This window comes from Canis lupus, chromosome 22 (genome assembly GCF_048164855.1).
Source record: "Canis lupus baileyi chromosome 22, mCanLup2.hap1, whole genome shotgun sequence".
Lineage (NCBI taxonomy): Eukaryota > Metazoa > Chordata > Mammalia > Carnivora > Canidae > Canis > Canis lupus.
The window spans coordinates 40,120,304-40,144,363 of NC_132859.1; the positions used below are offsets into that span (position 1 = coordinate 40,120,304).

The following is a 24,060-nucleotide window of genomic DNA, read 5'->3' on the forward strand; positions in this document are numbered from 1 at the left end:
CGCCCCGGGACCCCGCGCCCTCCGCCCCGCGCCCCGGGCCGCGCCCCCGGCCCCCCCGCTCCCCCCGCACCCCCGCCGGGGCCCCCGCAACAGGTGAGGCGGCCGCCGGCCCGCGGCGCCTCTACGGGGCGGTCCTTCTCCCGCCCGCCTCGCGCCCGCCCCTCTCCACGCCCCCTCCCCTCCTCCCGGCCTCCGCCGCCTCGGCTGCCGGCCGTCTCCCCGGCGCGGGGCTCTCCTCCTCCTCCTCCTCCTCGTCCTCCTCCTCGTCCTCCTCCTCGTCCTCCTCCACCCCCCCCCCCCGGGCCCGCGCCGAGGAGCGGGGGGCGCCGCGCACTCCACGGCACGCGCCTCGGTCCCCGCGCCTCCGCGCTCCCCTCCCCCCGCGGTGTCCCCAGGGCCCGGGCCGCGCGCCGGGGGTCCCGGAGGAGGGGAAGCCGGGCCGGCCGGGCGCGGCGATGGAGGAGCCGCAGCGCGCCCGCTCGCACACCGTCACCACCACCGCCAGCTCCTTCGCCGAGAACTTCTCCACCAGCAGCAGCAGCTTCGCCTACGACCGGGAGTTCCTCCGCACCCTGCCCGGGCTCCTCATCGTGGCGGAGATCGTGAGTGCGGGGCCGGGCCGGGCCGGGGCGGGGGCGGGGCCGGGGCCGGGGCCGGGGGGCGGCTTCCAGCTTCCAGGAAGCCCTTTGGGCTCGGTCTCGCCGTCTGCCCCGGGTGCCAAACTCAGAGACCACCTCTCCGGGCGAGGTCGGGTCACCTTGCGCTCCCTGCCGGGCCCGCTCGCGGGTAGTGGAGGGTCTTGGGAGCGGGATGCCTGGTGGCCGTTGAGTTGGTGTTAATGAGCCTCACCGACACCTGATGCCTCCCTTGCCTGATCTCCACGTGGATGGCCTCCTCCCTAAAAGCAAAGCTTTCCAAAACTCCGGGGGGTGGGGGGGGGGGGCGAAGAGGAGGAGAGGACTTTTTTCTTTGCCTAATTTATCTTCCCTGGTAGTAAGATTGAGGTGGATTAAAAAACTTATACTGAGTAAAATCTGAGGGCCTCAAGCCCGTTGAGGGCCAGAAGGTTTCCTGACTGGTGCTGTGCACATCCTGGTGTAGGCTCACAACATTTCTGGGGAGGAGGCCTGGAGTGTGCATTCTTCTCTTCATAGGACATGGAGGGAGGCTGAGCGGTCAAGTGATTTCTCCTTAAGCCCAGCCAGTCCTCTTGGCTGGAGCCCTGCTAACAGCTAGTGGTGGCTACTGTTAATTATCCTCACGGTGGGGCAGGGTCCCCTCAAAACCTTTAGATGCCTTTGTGCCCTGTAATCCACACAAGAGCCCTACCCCGTGAAAGTGGCTTCAATTATTCCATTTTACATGGGAAGAGACTGAGGCATAAGGAGGGGAAGTTAAGTCACACCTGAGAGTAATGGGACTGCAGTTCAGCCCCAGGCCTGACTCCAGGGCCCTGCTCTTCTTAACCCCTTAAGTTAAGGGGTATCTTCCCAGCTGTCTAACCAGTCCTCTATCATAGCTCACACACACTCCTTGAAACATTTGTGGCATTGAAATCTAGCTTATATGGGGTTAGAGAATGTGAGCTATGTTGGTATAAAAGTGGCAGAAGACTCGGGTGGTTTCTTAGAGAAGCCTCCAACAAAACCTGGTACATCAAATAGCTTACTTGCTCTTCTGGAGTCTCAGACCCCACCCCAGATCAACTGAATTGATTCCAGGGCACATAAAGTTTGAGAAGTGTTGACTCAGCTCATCCCCCCAGCTAGTTCCCTCAGGGAATGTTGAGGGATACAAGAGACCCAATAAAAACTAAGGTATTGGAATCACCTTGCAGGGCCTGAGTTATAGGAATTCGGCAAATATTTGCTATGTGAATGAAGTTGTAGGCAGGCTCCTCTGCTCCAGCAGAACAAACAGAAGCTAAAGTCAGAGATAGGGGCCTCTACCCAGGGTGGATTTGGACCAGGCATGAAGAAAAATGCCTTTTGTCTTCTGATTTCTGATCAATATGCTCTATGTTCCACACTTTTTCAGAAAATAGGAAAGTGAAGGACAAGATGTAAATGACCCACAATCCCATCACAGGAAACAACCACCAATGGTTGATACTTTGGCATGGAAAAACAAGTAGGAAAAATTACCCATATCACTACAATAGTTCAATTTTTATTTCTGACAACTATATATGCACATGTTTTAAAGAGTCGGTTTTGGGGCACCTGGGTGGCTCAGTTGGTTAAGCGTCTGCCTTCAGCTCAGGTATGATCTCAGAGTCCTGGGATGGAGCCCTGCATGGAGTCCTGCGTGCTTCTCCCTCTACTTCTGCCACCGCCCCCCACCCCACGCTCATGTGCTCACTCTCTCTCAAATAAATAAATAAAATCTTTTTTTAAGAAAAGGAGAAAAAAGGTAAAAGGAGTTTCAGAGAAAAAAACAGGACAATTTAAAAATATCTCCTTATACTTACATAAGTTTTCCTGATTGAGAGAACACACCAGGTTCTCAGTATAATGGAAGAAAATGGACTCAGAAGGCAGCACATTAGTGTGATCTTCTAGATCTCTCAGGAGAGTCCACAGGCTTCCAGAAGGGAAAGAAAAGAAAGGATGAAGAATTGAAATTTCTGAAAACAACAGAACAGCTAAAAGACAATGGAGGAATACTTTCCAAATTCTGAAGGGAAACAATTTCCAATCTAACATTCTTTACCTAATCAAACTATTAATTATGTGGAAGAGATTGAGATATTTTGAAAGATGTAAATCTCAATACACACATATATCCCTTCTCAGGAAACTACTAAAGTCTGTGTGGTCCCCCCACTGGGAGTTAGGCAAAAGAGAGAGGAACACTGGTCAGGAGAAGCAGGGGACCCAGCCCAGAAGAGAAGAAGAGAGAAAGAATCTCCAGGGTGCTGCTGCAGGAGACCCCAGGCTGTCAGCTGTACCCAGGTATGCAGGCCAGGTGGGAGCGGGTCAGAGGCTCCCAGAGAGGATTGGTCATGAGACAACCTTGATAGAATTCCAGATGTCTCTTGGTTGCCTGATAGGAAATTTTGACAAGGTAAAATTAGTGAGGAAACAGATAAAGAAGGAAGAAATGGAAAAGAAAATCACTAACTCCAGGGAAACAAACTGGGCAGAAAAGGAAAAGCGCTCACAGACTACTCAGTGGCTCAGCTGTGAACAGTGTCTATGGTGTCCTAAGGTCAACACTGATTGTTAATTTAACCCCAAACATAGCGGGAGACAGGCAGGGTATAGGTATAATATAGGTTGAGATGGGTAAAAGATGGTTTGGGAGTGCTAAAGCCTCTTCTCCCAGAGGGGGAAGCCAGTGGATAACACCTACAACTGTGAAAAACAGATCAAGGAACAGATTATAAACGTGTTATTTACAGCTCTAAGGGATTTTAAAACGAAGAGACAGTGGGGCAAACTTATAAGTCTGCCTGTAAGACTGACATACATACATACATACATTTATTATTTGTTTGTTTGTTTATTTTAAAGATCTTATTTAGGGATCCCTGGGTGGCTCAGCGGTTTGGCTCCTGCCTTTGGCACAGGGCGCGATCCTGGAGTCCCAGGATCGAGTTCCTCGTTAGGCTCCCGGCATGGAGCCAGCCTGCTTCTCCCTCCTCCTGTGTTTCTGCCTCTTTCTCTCTCTCTGTGTCTATCATAAAAATAAATAAATCAATCCATCTTTAAAAACAAATAAAGATCTTATTTATTTGAGAGAGAGTCTGTGGTGGGAAGGGGCAGAAGGAGAGAGAGAGTGAGAGAAGCAGATTTCCGGCTAAGCAGGAAGCCCAAAGCAAAGCTTGATCCCAGGCCCCTGGGATCGTGACCCGAGCCGAAGGCAAATGCTTAACCAACTGAGCCACCCAGCTGCGCCAACCCTTTTTTTCCCCCTATGCGTGTATATTATTATCATTTTTTTTATGGGTTTATGACATGCAGTGTTCACTTGCCATACCATAAGCATTTCTCAGGATCTTGGATCTCAATTATTACAGTTTTCTGTTGTAGGGAAGTGCTGTATTTGATTTCCTCTCTTCTCTATTTTAAAACTAACATGTTAAAAAAAATAAATAAATAAAAAATAAAACTAACATGTTTCAAGGTGCCTGAGTGGCTCAGTTGGTTGGGTATCTGACTCTTGATTTCAGCTTGAGTCATGATACCAGGCTTGTGGGACCAAGCTTTACATTGGGCTCTTTGCTGGATGGAGAGCCTTTTGGGATTCTCTCTCCCTCTGCATGCTCTCTATCTCTAAAAAAAATACAATAAAAGTTAAAAAAAATAAAATTAACACGTTTCTAGGTTTTACTAGTATAACCAGTGCTATAGCAATCTTCCTTCTTTGTCCCTCTTCCCACTTTTAACCAGTAATTTTCTCAAGGGAAAGTTCCTTAAAGTAGAATTGTGTGTCAAAGAGTACACAAATTTAAGGGTTTTGTTACATATTCTTCTTTTTTTTTAGATTTTATTTATTTATTCATAAGAGAGGCAGAGACACAGGCAGAGGGAGAAGCAGGCTCCATGCAGGGAGCCCGAACCGAGACTCGATCTTGGGTCTCCAGGATCACACCCTGCACTGAAGGCAGCGCTAAATCGCTGAGCCACCTGGGCTGCCCTTGTTACATATTCTGAAGTTATCTTTCCACAAAGTTCTGCCAGTTTAAATTATTATCCGTAGTGTGAGCCTATTAAACATTTTTTTTTACATTAGAAGAGTTTCTAAAATAAAAAGTGTGAAGGATCACCTCAAATGATATATGCTTTACTGATCTAAGATAAGATAGTTTTTTGTTCATGTTTTAATGTCTGCATCAGGTTGTGGCTTATCATGGATAGTTTTTTGGAGGCAGTGCAGTCTCGCACCACTGATTCTTTATGGGGTGAAGGAAGCAGGTTTCAAACTATTGCTATCCTAGCCCTGGCATTATGATAGACCTACCCCCAGAAGAATGTTACTTTTTGCCTTGAAAAAAACCCCAAATGCTGACACAAAGAATTGCTAAGACTCTTCCTGCTTAACCTGGGAGAAATTATTATTTAATAGAGAACAAAACATAATGTTTCCCCAAATCTGTTGTCAAAATCCGTAGCCCTGGCTTTCCCCCAGGAGTGAATGGTTGTAGCTAACCTATTCAAACACTTTGGATTGTGCCAATGTAACATTGTGTTGAAACCAAATTGTAGTCATTTCCTTCCGTTTAAGGTTTTATAACAAGCTAGAAGCAATCCAGTGCTTGACCTGTTGACTTGTGGGATGCTGTGATCTTATAACAATTACGAGTATTTGAAGAATTAAAGTGATTTGTCAGAAGCTGAGTTAATTGCACCCTTCCTGTTATCTGGTGACTTCAAAATGAATTACAGCATCCGTGTAATAATATTGGGTCACCTTTCATATACTTACTGTCATTAGCCGACTTAGGTGGGGAAGGACGAATAGAGTTTACTGAGAGCTAGAATCTAAATTATACTATCTGGTTGAAGTCTTAAAAACTGTGAACACAGGTTTTTTATTTTGCAAAAATAATACCTAGTTTTTGTAGAAAAAATAGAAGAATTTAGGTAAGAAACCCCCCTGTAATTCTATCCCTATGGTGGTTCCTACCAGGCGTAGTGCTAGAAGAGGCTGGAATTAAAAAAAAAAAAAAAAATTGGTTATTGTAATATGTGAAGCTTCTCCTGATGTTTAGTGCCCTGGAGATCAGGGTTGCTAAATGTTCTGAAGTGCATAGGACAGTCCCCAACAATGAATGAATTGTTTTACCAATTGCCAATAGTACCACTGTTAAGGAACTCTGAGTTGACTCTTGTTATAAACCATTGCAGAGTTTTTCAAGTGGTTATGTATCATTTATCTGTAATTTTTTTAAATACAGTCACTTGTAAACTAGTCTTTTTGCTTATTGCTATGACTATCTGTGCTGGATATCTCCCATTTGTCCCTCAGATCCACTCTATACCCTGCTCCACTCTTCTCCACCCTGAAGACTGACTTGCATGGACCGTCCCAAGGGGACTTCTCTGATGTTTCACTGAATTCATCCAAAAGTGGTTCCTGCAGGAGGCGGGTAGGGTAAGAGGAGAGCAGGTCCTGGTTATTCAGTCCCTAGGATTCATCCCTGCTGACTCTCAGCAGGTTGACTCTGTCCCTCCACGGAAGGCGGGCTGTCTGGCAACCCTCTCCACACAGCTGTTTTTCCTGGCTCTGATAGCCATTCACTCCCAGCTGCTTACCATTGCCAGGCACTGCACTATCACTGTGGTTTTCCTGCACTCTGCTTTATAAATAACACCTTTATTAAACTCAACTCAGATTACCCAATCTGAAAGTGCCATGTGTCCTGCAGAGACCTGATAGATTATCTTTTCTCATTAATAATTAATTTCTTATGACATTCTTAATGGCCACATAGTATTCCATAAATATCCAGGCTCCTTCCGTTCAATTTATGTTTCTTTCCTTTAAAACTGTAATAAAATTCCTTTATGCTCTTTCTGTGTTTTTTTTTTTTTTTTTTTTTTTTTAGATTTTATTTATTTGAGAGTGCGAACACTAGTAGGGAAGAGGGGTAGAGGGGGAGAGAGAGGTGGCAGGAGAAAGAAGCAGACTTCCCACTGAGCAGGGATCCCCATGCGGGGCTTGATCCCAGGACCCTGGGATCGTGACCTGAGCCGAAGGCAGATATTTAACCGACTGTTAAGGTGCCCTTTTCTGGTTGTTAATGTTTTCTAAGGAGGAATACTTAGAATTGAATAAAAGTTCTATGAATTCTCTTTAAAGTCAAGTTTATTGAGGTTTCTAATAAAATTCACCCTTTTTACTGTAAAGTTCTGTTTTAGCATGTGCATTCTTAAAAAGCAGCTCTATGAAAATAGATCATAAAATTGACCTTTTTAATGTGTACAATTCAAGGATTTTTAGGATACTCACAGAGTTGTTACCAACACTATTTTAGATCATATTTGTCACCTCAGAAAGAAATCCCATACCTATTAACAGTTACTTCCTATTCTTCCCTCCTCTTAGTTTTTGGTAACCATTAGTCTTATTTCTGTCTCTAGAGATTTGTCTATTCTGGACATTTCACAAAAATGGCCCTACAATATGTGACTCTGTCTGGTTTCTTTTACTTAACATAATGCTTTTATTTTTATTATTATTTTTTAATATAATGCTTTTCGTGGTCATCCATGCTATAGCATCTATCAGTACTTCATTCCTTCTATTGCAAATAATATTCCATTGTATTATATGTATATTATTTTGTTTATTCATCAATTGATGGGCATTTGAGTTATTTCCACATTTTGACTATTATGAGTAATGCAGCTATGAACCTTCACGTACAAGTTTTTTTGTGGACATATGTTTTCACTTCTCTTGGGCACTTACGTAGGAATGGAATGGCTGAGTCATAGGGTAACTCTTTGTTTAATATTTTGAAGTACTGCTAGACTATTTTCAAAGTGGCTGCACTACACACACTACAATCCAGCCAGCAATCCGAGTTTCAATTTCTCTACATCCTCACTAAGATTGTTTATTATCTGCTTTTTAAAAGATATTTATTTATTTATTTATTTTAGAGAGATAGAGAGTGCACATGTGAGCAGGAGTGAGGAATCAGACTCCCTGTTGACTGGGGAGCCTGACGTTGGGCTCCATGCCAGGACTCTAAGATCATGACCTGAGCTGTAACCAAGAGTTGGAAGCTTAACTGACTGAGCCACCCAGGCGCCCCCTATTTTCTGTCTTTTTAGTTCTGGGTGTCATACAGAATGTGAAGTGTTATCTCATTGTGGTTTTGGTTTGTATTTCTATGACAACTAATGATTTTGAACGCTCTTCATATGCTTCTTGGTCATTTGTATATCTTCTTGGGGGAAATGTCTATTCAGATCCTTTGATACTTAAAATATTATTTTATTGTTGAGTTGTAAGAGCTCTTTATATATTTTGGATACAATTCTCTTATTCAGGTATATGATTTGCAAATATTTTTCTTCCATTCTGTGGGTTGTCTTTTCACTTTATGGATGGTGTCCTTTGAAGTCAAGTAAAGATTCTTTAATTGATAAAGTTCAGTTTATATATTTTTTCTTTTGTGGCTTATGCTTTTTATATCATATCTGAGAATACTTTCTTAATGCAAGGTCATGAAGATTTACTTTTATGTTTTTTTCCTAAAAAGTTGTATAGTTTCGTCTTAACTTTGAGTCTGTGATACATTTTGAGTTGCCTTTTATATATCGTATGAGGGTAGGGGTCTAAGTTGATTCTTTTCCCGACAGATACCTAATTGCCCCAACACCATTTGTTGAAAAGACTAGTTTTCTCCCATTGAGTTGTCTTGGTACCCTTGTCAAAAATCAAATGTAGTGTAAGGGTTTATTTCTTGATTCTCAGTTCTATTCCATTGATCTCTATGTCCTTGTGCCAGTACCACACTGTATTGATTAGCTTTGTAGAAAGTTTTGAAATCAAGAGTTGTGAGTGCACCAAATTTATCTTTTTTCAAAATGTTTTTTTGGCTATTCTCAGTACCTTGCATTTCCATATGAATTTTAGTATTAGTTTGTCAATTTCTCCAAAAGTGGCAGCTGAAATTTCAATATGGATTGTACTGACTCTAGATCAATTTGGGGTTTATTGCCATCTTAACAAAATTAAAATTTCCAATTCATGAACATAGAATGTGTTTCCATTTAATTAGGTTTTCTCTAATTTCAACAATGTTTTGTAGTTTTCAGCACACAGGTCTTGTTTTTCTTTAGTTAGATTTATTCGTCAGTACTTTTTCTTTCTGATGCTATTACAAGTGGAATTATTAATTTTATTTTTTTGGCTCTTCATTGTTAGATCATAGAAATCTAATTGAGTTCCATATCCTTGATCTTGTATCCTACAATTTTGATGACTTCATTTATTAGTTCTAAGTTTTTTGGTGGTTTGGCATATGTGTTTTTAAGATTCTACTGCCAAATTATACAGAAGGGTTTATAGCAATTTGCATTTCCTCTAGTGGTGTTTTAGTGTGTAACAGGGTTTGTTTCTGCAAATACTCAAGCTTTCTTTTAATATTTGCCAATTTTGTTGGAATGGGAGATAGTCAAAATAATTAAAACTAGTTTGGAATGGACACCAGAAAGAACATCAGCTGATATTTAGGGGAACCCTGGACATGTAAAAATGAACAAATTGTTTTTATTTTCATTTTGGAGATTATTAAAGTTGAATATTTATTAAATGCTCATTAGCCATTTATTTCTTCTTTTGGTAACTGCTTGATTTTTCCTCTTCACTGAAAACTTTCTTTAAAAAATGTTTTGAAGATATAAAAGAGAAAACTCTTTTTAAAAGATTTTATTTATTTATTTATTATTATTTATTTATTTATTATTTATTCATGAGAGAGACACAGAGAGAGGCAGAGACATAGGCAGAGGGAGAAGCAGGCTCCCTGTGGGGAGCCTCATGCAGGACTCAATCCCAGAACCCTGGAATCACACCCTACACCGAAGGCAGATGCTCAACCACTGAGCTACCCAGGCATCCCAAGAGAGAGAAAACTTAAATGAAAATTATCTCCCAGGAGAGAAATAAGATTGGTTTGGGGAATGTGTTTGAATGGGTTGTTTGCTTTTTAACTGCTTTTTATAGGTTTACATTTTTTAATAATGAGAATATATTTATGGGTTAATGGAATTCAAGAAGCTTGTAGCAGAGTAGTAAGTGCTCACTGTAAAGATAAATTTCAAATCATTTATATATGGGATGAAAACTGCAAGTCTGCTAACCTATGCCCTCCACTCCATCCCTCATCCAGCCTGCTGCCTTGTACTTACCATTCACATTTCTCCTAGACCTTTTTTCTATATCTGTGCAAATATATAGTATGACACACATACATGAATGAGCATGTTACATATATCCTGCTACTATTTCATCATTTAATAATATCTTGATTTTTTTTATGTTCTTATGGGTATTAATTTTCTCTGTCACTTGTTAATAGCATCAATCATGCCATTTTCATCAAAATAAATTTCTAATTTGCACGGATAAATCCTTATCTTTTGGGAAACTGGGTGGCTCAGTTGGTTAAGTGTCAGACTCTTACTTTCAGCTTAGGTCATGATCTATCTCAGGGTTGTGAGATTGAGCCCTGCATCGGGCTCCAAACTCAGCATGGAGTCTGCTTGAGATTCTCTTTCTCCTTCTCCCTTAGCCCTTCCCCTGCTTGCATGCTCTCTAAATAAAAAAATATCTTTAAACTGTTATCTTTATTTGGCCTTCTAGGATTTATTTTGCTTAAACATGGCTTCCCTACCCCCAGGATTATGCAAATATTTTAAGAAAATACAGGAGAATTTTTTAAAATTATTTAATTTTAATTTTTTAAGAGATTTTATTTATTTGAGGGAGAGGGAGTGTGTGAGAGAGAGAACATGAGTGGTGATGGGCAGAGGGAGAAGTAGACTTCTTGCTGAGCAGAGAGCACAAGGTGGGGCTTGAACCTAGGACTCAGGGATCATGACCTGAGCCAAAGGCATATGCTCAACTGACTGAGCCACCCAGATACCCCTAGGAGAATTTTTTAGTATTAAAAGTATTTACCAAAAAAAAAAAAGTATTTACCCTCTTAAGCCATAAGTTCCTTTTGTGTGTATGAGGTAAGAATGTGATTTCACGTTTTTCCCCAAATGGGTATGTAGTTGTCTCACCATTAATCATACCATATTCCCATATATGTGTAACTATTTCTTGACCCTAATTCTTGAGTCAATTCTAAACCCTTTTAATTACCATAGATTCATTGCGAATTTTAATATCTAGTAGTCTTACTAATTTTTGTATTTCTTTGCTATTCGTGTATATTTACACTACTACAAGTGATTTTCAGAATCAGTGTTCCCTAATCCCCCTTACAACATTGATTAAATTTATTTATGTTAATTTGATAATTTAATTATGTATAAATTAATATGATTAGTTAATTATAATTAGTATTATAAATTAATATGATACTGAATCTCATAACCTATGAATACTGTATCCCTTTATTTGGGTCAGTTTATGCTCTTGAAGTCCTAAGTTTTTTCTAAACGAATCTTATGTATTTTTTTAAAGCTTTTATTTATTTATTTGATGGGTAGAGTGAGTGACAGAGCATGAGCAGGGAGAGGGGAAGAAGGAGAGGGACAAGCAGACTCCCCACTGAACAGGAAGCCCGATGGAAGCCAAAAGCAGATGCTTAACCGACTAAGCCAACCAAGCGCCCCTTATGTATTTCTTACTAGAATTATGAATTCTTAATTTTCAATAAGGGAGACTTGTCAAAAGTTTCATCAATTTCTGATTATTTGTGGTTTATAAATCAGCTGTTATTTTTCTTATTTTAATCTTGTGTGTAGCCATCTTATTTGAGTTTCTAGTTCTAATAGTTTTAAAAGTAAAATTATAGTACTATCTGTGAATAAGGAGTGTTTTCTTCTTACTATTTTTTAAATTTTTAAAAAAATATTTTATTTATTTACTTGAGAGAGAGAATGCACACGTGAGAGAGCACAAGATGGGGAGAGGGGCAGAGGGAGAAGCAGATGCAGGACTCAGTCCCAGGACCCCAGGATCATGACTTGAGCCAAAGAAAGATGCTTAACCAACTTAGCCACCCAGGTGCCCAGGACTGTTTTCTTTTCGTGTTTATATTTATACTTTTTTTTTCCCCCACTATTGCATAGGTTGAGACAACTAGAGTAATGTTGAATGATTGGGATGAAATGAGTGTCCTTGGCTGGCTCATAACTTAAGTTGAGCTGTTTCTAATGTATTAATGATAGTACAGGTTTAACTATAGGTTATGGTAGATATTTTTTGTGAGTTAAGGAAGGGAAGTTTAACTTGTACCTATTTTAATCAGAAATGATTGTTGAATTTAGAAGATAGGATTTGGGGATCCCTGGGTGGCGCAGCGGTTTGGCGCCTGCCTTTGGCCCAGGGCGCGATCCTGGAGACCCGGGATCGAATCCCACATCAGGCTCCCGGTGCATGGAGCCTGCTTCTCCCTCTGCCTGTGTCTCTGCCTCTCTCTCTCTCTGTGACTATCATAAATAAATAAAAAATTAAAAAAAAAAAAAAAAAGAAGATAGGATTTGGGGGAAGAGTGTTCATTGATGTGATGATCATCCAGGGTTTTAGTTCCCTTAATTTGCTAATGGAGTGAATTATAAATCTAATATTGACTCATTTTTGTGATCTTGGAAAAATCTCTACTTAGTTATAATATCTTTTCATATTCTATTATATTTTAAAACTTTTTTTTTTACTCTTGAATTTAATTTGTTCATATTATATCTGGCTGTTTCTACACCCATATGTAAGATCAACCTTTTGGGGGCAGCCCAGGTAGCTCAGCGGTTTAGTGCTGCTTTCAGCCCAGGGCCTGATCCTGGAGACCCGGGATCGAGTCCCACGTTGGGCTTCCTGCATGGAGCCTGCTTCTCCCTCTGCCTGTGTCCCTGCATCTCTCTCTCTGTGTGTGTCTCTCATGAATAAAGAAATAAAATCTTTAAAAAAAAAAAAAATCAACCTTTTGATTCCTTTGCTGTGATCTGTTTTGTTTTATTTTAATATCTCCATGTGAGCTTTTTTGGCCAACATTTATCTGTTATGCTCTTGTCCCTTTATTTTGAGTTGAGGTGAGATTTGCTAAACATAAAATTAATTATTTAAGTTTTTATTTTAATTCCAGTTAGCATACAGTGTTACATTAGTTTTAGGTGTACAATATAGTGACTCAGCAATTTCATACATTGCCCAGTACTCATCAGAACAAGTGCCCTCCCCAGTCCCCATTATCCACTTCACCCATCCCCTGACCCCTTCTGGTAACCATCGATGAGCGGTTCTCTCTAGTTAAGAGTCTGTTTCTTGTTTTGTCTCATTCTCCCTTTTTTCTCCCCTTTGTTTGTTAGAATTGTTTCTCAAATTCCACAAATGATTGAAATAAAATTATTTTAAGTGAACAATTGAATGGCATTTAGTACATTCACTGTGTTGTACAATCACCACTTCTATATAGTTCCAAAACATTTAATCTTCCCAAAAGGAAACCCTCCTTTTATTCTTTACCTTTTTTCTTCCTTTTATAAGTATATTTTCTATACCCATCATATAGCAAAATTTTATTTCTCTACCCAGTCTTGGGTAGACAGAACAAGAGAACTTGTTTTCAACATGAAAATTTTATCACATTTATATTTATTATAATAACTTATTTAGAATTTTTAGTTTTCTTTTTTCTTCTAGTGAATAAAATTATAAATTCTATTTTGTTTGGAGTTTACTTTTTAAATTTTACTCGAAATATCTAAATATTTTTTCTGACCACCCAGAAAATTAAGATGTTTAACCATTCAAAAAATGATACTGTCCTCCTTACCTATTCTTTACCATATACTTTGTGTTAGTTTTTTCTGGGTTTTTAAAATAATGCCTTTATTGATGCAATTTCCATGTCCACTCATTTAAAGTGTAAAACTCATGGCACCTGAGTGGCTCAGTTGGTTAAGTGTCTGCCTTTAGCTCAGGTCATGATCTCAGGGTCTCTCAGATAAATAAAATCTTAAAAAAAAAAAAAGTGTACAACTCAGGTGACTTAGAATATCAGAAGTTGTGCAGCCAACACGGCAATCAGTTTTAGAACATTTTCATTATCCATTCCCAAAAGAAACCCCATACCTGTTAGCAGTTATTCTCTATTTTCCCGTAACCTCTCCCCACATGCTCTAGGCAACCACCAATTTGTAATCTGTCTGTATAAAATTTACCTAGTTTGGATATTTCATATACATGAAATCTTATAATATGTGGTCTCTTGTGATTGACTTCTTTACCTAGCATAATGTTTTCAGGGTTCATCCATGTTGTAGCATGTGTCAGTACTTTATTTCTTTGTATTGCCAAATAAAATCCATTTTGTGGCTCTACCACATTTTACCCATTCATGAATTTATGGACATTTGGTTTTTTTCTGCCTTTTAACATTGTTGATGCTACTACGAATATTCACGTACAATATGTTTTTGCATAGACCTATATTTTCATTTCTCTTGCATGTATTCCTAGGAGTAGAATTGCTGGATCATCTGAAAATTCTACATTTATCTATTTGAGAAACTGCCTGACCATTCTGCAGAGTGGATGCACTACTTTTTATTTATTTAAAAAAATTTTTTTAATCAATGAATTTGTATTTTAAGTAATCTCTACACCCAGCACAGGACTCAAATCCACAACTCCAAAATTAAGAGTCACATGCTCCACTTACCAGGCCAGTCAGGCACCCCACTGCACTACTTTTTAAAAAGTGTTTTCGGGATCCCTGGGTGGCTCAGCGGTTTAGCACCTGCCTTTGCCCCAGGGCGCGATCCTGGAGTCCCGGGATCGAGTCCCACATCGGGCTCCCGGCATGGAGCCTGCTTCTCCCTCCTCCTGTGTCTCTGCCTCTCTCTCTCTCTCTCTCTCTCTCTGTCTATCATAAATAAATAAATCTTTTTAAAAATTTAAAAAAGTGGTTTCTTAGGAATTGTTCCTTGCTGGTTGTCTGGAGCTTCCCACCCATATCACTGAACAATTACTTGGACTTAACAAGTTTAGATTTTTTCACAGCCTTCTGTCAATTTTTTGTGTCACTTACTTTCTTGATTTATTTTTCAATTTCAAGATAACTCCTTGAGTAATTCTTTTAGGAAGAGTTTGAAGATGGTAAACTTTTTAAATGATTGCACATCTAAAAACATTTTTCTCCTATCTTCATATTTGAATAATAATTTGGTATAAAATTATAGGTCTTGGGATCCCTGGGTGGCGCAGCGGTTTAGCGCCTGCCTTTGGCCCAGGGCGTGATCCTGGAGACCCGGGATCGAATCCCACGTCGGGCTCCCGGTGCATGGAGCCTGCTTCTCCCTCTGCCTGTGTCTCTGCCTCTCTCTCTCTCTCTCTCACTGTGTGCCTATCATAAATAAAAAATTAAAAAAAAAATAAAATAAAATAAAATAAAATAAAATAAAATTATAGGTCTTAACATTTCTTTTCATTAATTCTTTGAAGATCTTGCCTCATTGTCTCCAAGCATCCCATACTGTTAATAAGAGACCTGATGGTCTGGTAGACCCTAAAGAAGCCTGTGAGGTTCAATCCATTCATGATTATGCATTCCCAGAGACAGTTGCAGTGCAAACCTTGCATGATGTGACTTGTATGTTGTATTACCCATGAGAATGTAGAAAGATGGCACTGGTAATATAGTAAGAAATTGTAGGCGGAATGTTGTTTTATTGGGGTGAAATGGTTTGTGGAAGGTAGTTTTGGAGCCATATCTGGTAATTATACTGGAGCTTCAGGTTGTTGTGGTTGGGAATTAAAGATGACTGTGAAACACTCACTTGGTTTTCTGAGTCTTGATGGGGTCTCTCCCTGGGCAGACAGAGTGCTGTTGCCCCAACATGAGATTAATGGAGAGGATCTGAAGTCCCTCTCTCAGGGCAGTTCTAGCCTGATGTCCCGTGGTGCTCCCTGCTGAGAATATGTCCTTTGCATCACTTGCAGGACATAACCTTTGTAATATTTAAGTCAGAGGGCTTGTTTGCCTTCAGCTATAAACCCACTCCTCTGTGGGAATAATGTTCTTTTTTTTTTAGCAATCAAATGGTTTTTTTAAATCTCCCTAGAAGCTTTTGGAGTTTTCTCCCTATCTTTAGAAATCTGTAGAGAGGGGATCCCTGGGTGGCTCAGCGGTTTGGACCCTGCCTTTGGCCCAGGGCGCAATCCTGGAGACCCGGGATCCAGTCCAGCATCGGTCTCCCAGCATGGAGCCTGCTTCTCCCTCTGCCTGTGTCTCTGCCTCTACCTCTGTCTCTCTCTGTGTCTATCATAAATAAATAAATAAATAAATAAATAAATAAATAAATAAATAAATAAATAAATAAATAAATAAATAAATATTAAAAAAAGAAATCTGTAGAGATCATATACTTTGCCACTGTATGTCTAGAAAAGCATTCTTTTTTTTTTTATCAGCCTTCATTGGACCCTATATAACTAATATCAAAATCTGTCTTCAGCACAGAGAAATTTTTTGTATTTCCTGTTTCTGTTCTGTTTTCTCCTTCCAAAATATCTTTATTCAATCCAGAAGTTCCAGGAGAGATTAAACTGTCTTCAGGATCTCCTTGCTTTTTTTTTTTTTTCTTTCAAACTTTCCTTCGCTTTGTTCTTTTTGCAGAGCCTTAGGGAAATAACACTTTCAGCCCAGATTCAGATTTTCTGTTGAGTATGGTGTTTTGGAGCTTTGATATTTTTAATTCCCAACAGTTTGTCATTCTTTTTACTTTATAGCCTGATTGCTGCTTTTTAAAAATTGAATCATTTTAAGACTCTTTAGTATATTTAAACTTTGTTTTCAGAGAGACCACTTCTGCTTGTTGAGTCTGTTGGCTCCTTGTATGGCTGATTTCCTCAATCATTTGGTGATTCATGAATTGTCGGTTTGTAATTGTAGATGAAATGGCTGGAGAATGTTTGCTTAGTGTGAGTGAGAATCCTGTGCCCCTGGCAGTGAACACAGGTTTGGTTTTTTTTTTGGTTTTTTTGTTTTTTTGTGTGTTTTTTTTTTTATCACATGACCTACATCTAGTGGGTTTTGGTCTGTTTCCAGAGGAAGAGAAATATTAATTGAGTGAAGAGGTGTCATTAGGGAATAGTGTAGCTGCATGGACATTTCTATGAGGTGTGCACATTGTTGGGTGAAGCATCTAGCAGTGTTGAAGCTTTGTCTTGGGGGCTATTTCCAAAAGTAACTGCTAGGAGAAATGGGGGAGAGGATGATTAACTTGGCAGCTTCTAAACCTTGAAATGCTTTTCTTTTCTTTCTTTCTTCCTTTTTTTTTTTGTATATTTTTTTATTGGAGTTCGATTTGCCAGCATATAGCATAACACCCAGTGCTCATCCCACCAAGTGCCCCCCTTAGTGCCCGTTACCCAGTCACCCCAACCCCCCGCCCACCTCCCTTTCCACTACCCCTTTCCACCTCCCTCCTAACCCCCAAAGTTAGGAGTCTCTCATGTTCTGTCTCCCTCTCCGGTATTTCCCACTCATTTTCTCTCCTTTCTCCTTTGTCATTATTTTTCATATTCCCCAATGAATGAGACCATATAATATTTGTCCTTCTCCGAATGACTTCTTCACTCAGCATAATACCCTCCAGTTCCATCCACGCTGAAGCAAATGGTGGGTATTTGTCGTTTCTAATGGCTGAGGAATATTCCATTGTATACATAGACCACATCTTCTTTATCCATTCATCTTTCGATGGACACCGAGGCTCCTTCCACAGTTTGGCTATTGTGGACATTGCTGCTAGAAACATCGGGGTGCAGGTGTCCTGCCTTAAGCCTTGAAATTCATCCTTAGCAGATTACTTTTGACCTATTCCTTCTCCCACTTCTGTTGTTTAGTCTGAATTTTTCTAGGGGTCTGTTTGGAAGCTTACTTTTTTTGATAGGCCTCTCTTTTCCTTTCCAGAGATGAAGCTAGAAACCCCAGGTTTGTCATTAATTTGTCCTTTTTTCTTCCCCAGGAATCTTCACTGCTTCAGGCTGCTGCTGCTGCTCTATTCAGGTTTTCATCACTACTCTGTATTTTTTTTTAATTATTTGTGGGTTTTGTTCATTTGTTTGTTTTGTTTTGTTTTGTTTTTTGGTCATTTCAGTGAGACTAAAGGAGGATGCAGAGGTAAACATACAGGTCTGGTCAGCTACCTTGAAAGAGAAGTTCAGCTGTTCTATTATTTGCTGTAATTTTATCTATGATGATTTTACTTACAAAACTCAAAGTTTAACTTGAAATTTATTCATCTCATTCCCCCACACACACATTTGACATTGTGCTTAGAAGTTTGTACCTCACTAACAAACCAAATACATTAGTATTTAACCTTTTTCTTTTAGTGTTTTTTAGTGTTCAACCTTCATATTGAAATTTATTGTAGCAGAAGGTATAAATTCAAGTTCCAACGTTGTTTCCAAGTGTCTGTTCAGTTGTCCCACCATGAGATATTGCCAACTCTTCACTCATTAGTTTGGGTGGCTTGTTTGATTTACTTAATTCTTATATCTTCTTGGGCTCAACTCTGTACATTCCAGTCTTTATTCCCATGTTTTAACATTTATAGTTCTAGGATACATTTAACATCTGATAGGGTAAAGCCACCTCAGACGTAACTTTTAGAATTTGTTCTAAATTTTGCACTGCACTGCTGTGTCCCTTCTCTTTTGTGATACTGCTTTTTTTTTTTTTTTTTTTTTTTACTTTATGTATTTGACAGAGAGAAAGCAAACACAAGTAGGCAGAGTGGCAGACAGAGGGAGAGAGAAAGGCAGGCTCTGAGCAGAGAGCCTGATGTGGGGCTTAATCTCCTGAGATTTTTTTTCTTTTTTTTTTGAGGTGGGAGGAAGGGTGCCCCCCCCAAACCATCTTCCTTCCCACTTGCACATGCTCTCTTTTCATGTTCCCAGGCTGTTTGGCCCCTCCCTATCCATCTCTCTGACCCCTTCTCCCTCCCCATCCATCTCTGTTTCTCCTGTAGGCCAGGTAGGGGACCCACACAGTCCTGGCTCCCAGACCTGCCCGTCTGTCTTCCCAATTGCTCTACTGCCCCTAGAGTGCCTTGTGCCCGGCCACCCAGTGCCCAGTGTGCAAGCAATTTTGCCAATCTGGGAGGGACAGCTGCTGCTAGTACCTTCTGGGCCACCTGGTTGACCCAGGGGGAGGTGCAGTTGCTGAGGTCAGGGCCCCCAGGATCACAACCCAGGCTGAAGGCAGATGCTTAACCAACTGAGCCACCCAGGTGCCCCTGTATTGGCTTTTGATTGGATTTTTATAAAATATGTGGACTAATTTTGGGACAAGGGATTTACATTACTTTAGTTCCTATGAAGAAGACTTCTCAGTGGTTCCCTTGTCTTTAGGGATGTGTTAGGGTTGACTTGTAAGCTCTTCAAGGTCTTTTCCAGAGTTTTACAGTATAAGTTAATAAGATATCTTTTTTTTTTTTAAAGATCTGTATAAGAATATTTGTTTATTTTTGTATATTTTTTTATTGGAGTTCGATTTGCCAACATATAGTATAATACCCAGTGCTCATCTCATCAAGTGCCCCCCTCAGTGCCCATCACCCATTTATTCAATCATCAGGTATGTGGTGAGTATTTATTGTGTGCCAGAATCTGTGTCTGGCATTTAGAATATAGTGGTAAGTAGCACCTTACTTACTATTTATATTTGTTTTTATTAAAACCAATGATAGGATGTAAGTTATAAAAAAAATGATGTGTTTAGGGAGATACTGAAGGATAGTTTAAAACTTCAGATTTGGGCAGCCTGGGTGGCTCAGCGGTTTAGCGCTGCATTAGGCCCAGGGCCTGATCCTGGGGACCTCGGATGGAGTCCCACATCGGGCTCCCTGCATATGGCCTGCTTCTCCCTCTGCCTGTGTCTCTGCTTCTCTCTCTCTGTGTCTCTCATGAATAAATAAGTAAAATCTTAAAAAAAAAATAAAACTTCGATTTTCAAATTTAAGCTAAAATTCAAATGGCATTTATTCCTTGTAGGCCCCATTATTCACCTCACAAGTCTAACAGATCCAAAGTATAGTTTGTTTCTTTTTGCTAAGATTTATGACTAGAACTACCTCAGGAAGGTAGCAGTACTTTTCCTTAGATGAATATTTTACCATTAATTTTCTTTTCTTTTTAGATTTATTTTTTTTGGTGGGGAGGGGCATAGGGAGAGGTTGAGACAGAGAGAATCTCAAGCAGACTCTATGCTGAGCGCAGAGCTGGACACTGGGCTCAATCTCACAACCATGAAATCATAACCTGAGCTGAAATCAAGAGTCAGATGCTGGGCAGCCCCAGTGGCGGCGCAGTGGTTTAGTGCCGCCTGCAGCCTAGGGCGTGATCCTGGAGACCCTGGATCCAGTCCCACGTTGGGCTCTCTGCATGGAGCCTGCTCTCCCTCTGCCTCTCCCTCTGCCTGTGTCTCTGCCTCTCTCTCTGTGTGTGTCTCTATGAATAAATAAATTTAAAAAAAAAAAGAGTCAGATGCTTAACCAACTGGGCTACCCAAGTGCCCCACCATTAATTTTCATTTAAAATGAAATGAATTTTCACTCTTATTATCTCAATTGATATTAAGCCAGCCCAGGTTTTGAGGAATCCTTTCTTACTTTACATTTCTAGTTGAGTCTTGATTTGAGGAAACAGTTCCTAAATGATACATGAATGAGTCAACCACACCTGTGGAGTACAGGGTAAAACAAATCTCACCTGACTGCTTCTCCGTCTTCCATATCCACACATCAGGTTAATGGTAACCTGTCCAGTAGAATCTCCTTTCAGTGGGAAAGCAGGATAGCCATTGTCTTAGTCAAGGTTCAGTTGCAGATGACCAACACCCACTCTAGCTGGTTGAAGCAGCAACAGATTTATTATGCATCGTTAGATGGCTTCCAAATTTTTTTGTAGGGCTGGAAGAGCAAGCTTTAAGCTAAGCTTCTCATAAAACCTTTCAGAATCATACCTTGGAACTCCCCTGTCATGGGCAGAAAGGCAAAGAAGTAGGATTTATTCTCACAACTGCTGGATCCTGGGGCTCCATTGTCTCTATTGTGACACACAACCCCAGAATGCTCCCTGACTTGCTTCTCAACACTATGAAGCAAGGGATGGGACACTGGGATTTCAGTAAAGTGGCCGCAAACAAATCACCCCTTGGTTTGCATTGGGAACACAGAAGCATCCAACGCCTGTCTTCTAGCCCCATGATATCTTGCTTTCTAAGCCTTGGATGAATGTGTCTTCCCGAGCTACATCGTATATGGAACCTGGGCTATAGTCTGATTTCCAGCCTGTGGTGAACAATACGGCATACCACAAGAGGAACAGAGTGGAGTTGAGTGGATCTACCTGCAGTACTTATCACAGCCACTTTGATTGGATTCTAGGCTCATTGTGTTGGAAGTGAAAGACCTGTGAGTTGTCACACTTCTAGGACATTCTAAGAACTTGCCCTTTTTCACTTTAGACATGGATCCAATTTCTATCTATATGACCTTGCACAACTGACCAAAATTTTCTGAACTTCTATCTGTAATGAGAAGGGTGATGATGACTTTATAGTTAGCAGAAGAAAAATGAGCTAAAATAACATGTAAGCCCTGTTCCAGAAGTAAACATTAGTTTATTTCCTGTCTAAAGATAAAGTTCTTTCTTTTCTTCTTCCCTCAGTAGACCCAGACTATGTAGATTAATCCCACTTTGACAGAGCTGCATTGAGAATGAATGGCCATATCTTAGCTTCTAGTGAGTTTTTATACACCCAGCAATGAGCACGAATATAAATTTGGCTTCTGTGGTATGTATTAAGGTTAGGAATATGATGATATTTCTAACTGAAGAAACCTTAAAAGCTACAGTGAGAACCATACAGACTCGTTTATTTTACCTTTTAACATGATCGGTTCACTTAGACTGAAGAGAAGAATGACCCAGCCACAATTATGAATGGTGCCAGTTTTGTAGATGCATTTATGTTCCTGTGTAAACTCTATTCAAAGAAGGCCTAAAAACCTATGGGGTAGGTCAATTTTCTGGGGGCCTGAGTTTAATGGCCTGTTTTGGAAAAACATGCAAAGTTTTGACCTTCTTATCTTGCCTTACCCTTTCTTTCTTCTAACCAAAAACTAATTATAAGTGGTGACACTTTCTGGGGGGAAAATATTCAAAGGTGAAAGACATCTTTATTGTTGATTTGTAACCTGCCTTGTTTCCATAAAGAACATGAGGTAGGACAGACATCTTTAATTAAAGTTTTAAAGGATACAAGAATCTATACGGGGTGCCTGAGTGGCTCAGTTGGTTAAATTTTTGCCTTCAGCTCAGGTCATGATCATGGGGTCCTGGGATTGAGCCCTGTGTCAGGCTCCCTGCTCGGCCAGGGAGTCTGCTTCTGTCTCTGCCTGCCACTCCCTCTGCTTGTGTGCTCTCTCTCTCTCTCAAATAAATAAAATCTTTGTGAGTGTGTGTGTGTGTGTATAAAATCTTTATCAATCAAGGATTGATGGGCATCAAAGACCACTTTAGAAAGAAAAAAACTAAAAAAAAAAAAAAAAAGAAAGAAAAAAACTTTATCATAAGCACTAAACAAGAGAGCAGACTTGAAGGGGCATTCTTGAATAAGACTCCTTAGAGACAGAGAACAGTTGTATTGCCTGACACTGTGTGTGGTGGTCAAGAGAAGGAAGCTCATCTACCTTCAACTCTAGATTTACTTTAGGGGAAGAAAGGGTCTGTGTGCCTTGAGGCTCTGGCCTCCTTCTGGTTTCACAGACCCAGAAATTTCCTCAAAGATGGGGATGTTTGAAGAGACCTATAGTCACTGTATTTAATATTCTACTAGCTTATACTTTGGAAATCATGTCTCAGATTCCTTTAACTGTGACATGAATCTTGAGTGGTTTTCTTATTCATTCCACATTTCAAATCACGAGCTTATGTTCACACTGCTCTGGGAAGCTAATGTTGAAATTTTTTTTTTTTTTTAAACTTCCCTGTATGTGATTAGGTTGATTTAGTGAAAGGTGAAAGACCAAAACTCAGTAAACTAGGTCACTGGGTTAATTCAGGCTTAGCTGCTAGAAAGGGGGCTCAGATGGGAGGTTGTGTTTGTGTTTCCTGTCCTGTGAGGTACTTGAAGAGATTGGGCCACAGCAGTTCAGTTGTTGACTTGCATAACTGAGGAGTAGGAGGGAGGTGTCTTCTGCACATTTGTACCATGCCCCTAGAACTGAAATTCCTTAAAACTTTTTTGTAGGTGGAAATATCATACAGTATTAAACTTATATATGATTTAATGAATAATAAGACAAGTAACCATATGCCAACCATTCAGTTTAAGAAATAGAACTCTACTACATCTTAGAGGCCCCTTGTGTGCCCTGTCCACTTTCCAGAGGTAACTCCTGTACGGACTTTGTATTCTATAAAGTTCAAAGTGTTCCAGCCATTGTTTAGCCTTGACTCATTTTAAACTGAACAGAATATAGAATCACGTGATGCCTTCTTCTGTTACTTGCTACTTTCATTCATCATTGAGTGTTTTCCATGTTGATACACATAGCTGCTCATTCACTTCTAAAATTGTGTTCTCTTATTGAAATATAACATAATTTGCCCCTTCTATGTTGATGGCCACCTGGATTGCCATGTTTTAGAATGATTAATTTTTCCATTTTGTATTTCTTATCCTTTTTCTTTATTCTACTTGTTTGGAACTTATGCTCTATCTATCCTTTGGTGGATTCCTTAGCTATTGTAACATGAATACTTAGCTGCTCTACAGGTTGAACTTAATGCAAATTTTTAACCTGTTCCTAAGCAGAAACAAAGACCTCAGAACTCTAATTCAGATGACATCCCTCACAATTTGTAAGATTGGACTCTTTTCCACCTACATGTTAGACATTATAATTATTGTATACAGTCAACAATTTTGTTTTACCCACAACCCACATGGTTGCCTAATATCTTTACTCATTGTTTTTTCTTATATCTCAGGCCTACCATCTGTTTTGTTTTTACAAAAACCTCTTTCTTCCTCATTCTTGAAAGATAATTACACAGATTATAGAATTCTAAGTTGTCAGTCCTTTTTGTCTCCATTCATTAAAGGTGTCATTCTTTTGTCTTATTGGTTTCCATGGCTGCTTTTGAAGTTGGCAGTCAAATTGCAATTTGCCTCTCCTTTTTAATTTGGCTTCTTTTTCTTTTAAAATAGTCTTTGTCTTTGTATACAGCAATCTCATTGTATGTCTGAGGATTTCTTTGTATTTATTCTTGGGTTTAATAGGGATTCTTGGATCCCATTTCCATCCTTTAACAATACTGGAAAATTCTCAACCATTATCTCTTGAA

General features: G+C 40.0%; 1 protein-coding gene across 3 annotated transcripts in view; it reads left to right on the forward strand.

Moving 5' to 3' along the window:
- The first annotated feature begins 369 nt into the window (after positions 1 to 369).
- The window catches only part of CMTM8 (CKLF like MARVEL transmembrane domain containing 8), a 110,161-nt gene continuing 86,470 nt past the window's right edge, over positions 370 to 24,060 (forward strand). Inside the window, exons 1-2 of one of the 3 annotated variants that reach the window (XM_072793113.1) lie at positions 373 to 602; positions 2,796 to 2,954. In XM_072793113.1, the coding sequence (XP_072649214.1) occupies positions 456 to 602; positions 2,796 to 2,954 (306 nt within the window). In that variant the 5' untranslated portion in view covers positions 373 to 455. Of the gene's footprint in view, positions 603 to 2,795; positions 2,955 to 24,060 lie in introns of all 3 variants that reach the window. The other 2 variants (XM_072793115.1, XM_072793114.1) reach the window with 2 other exon arrangements.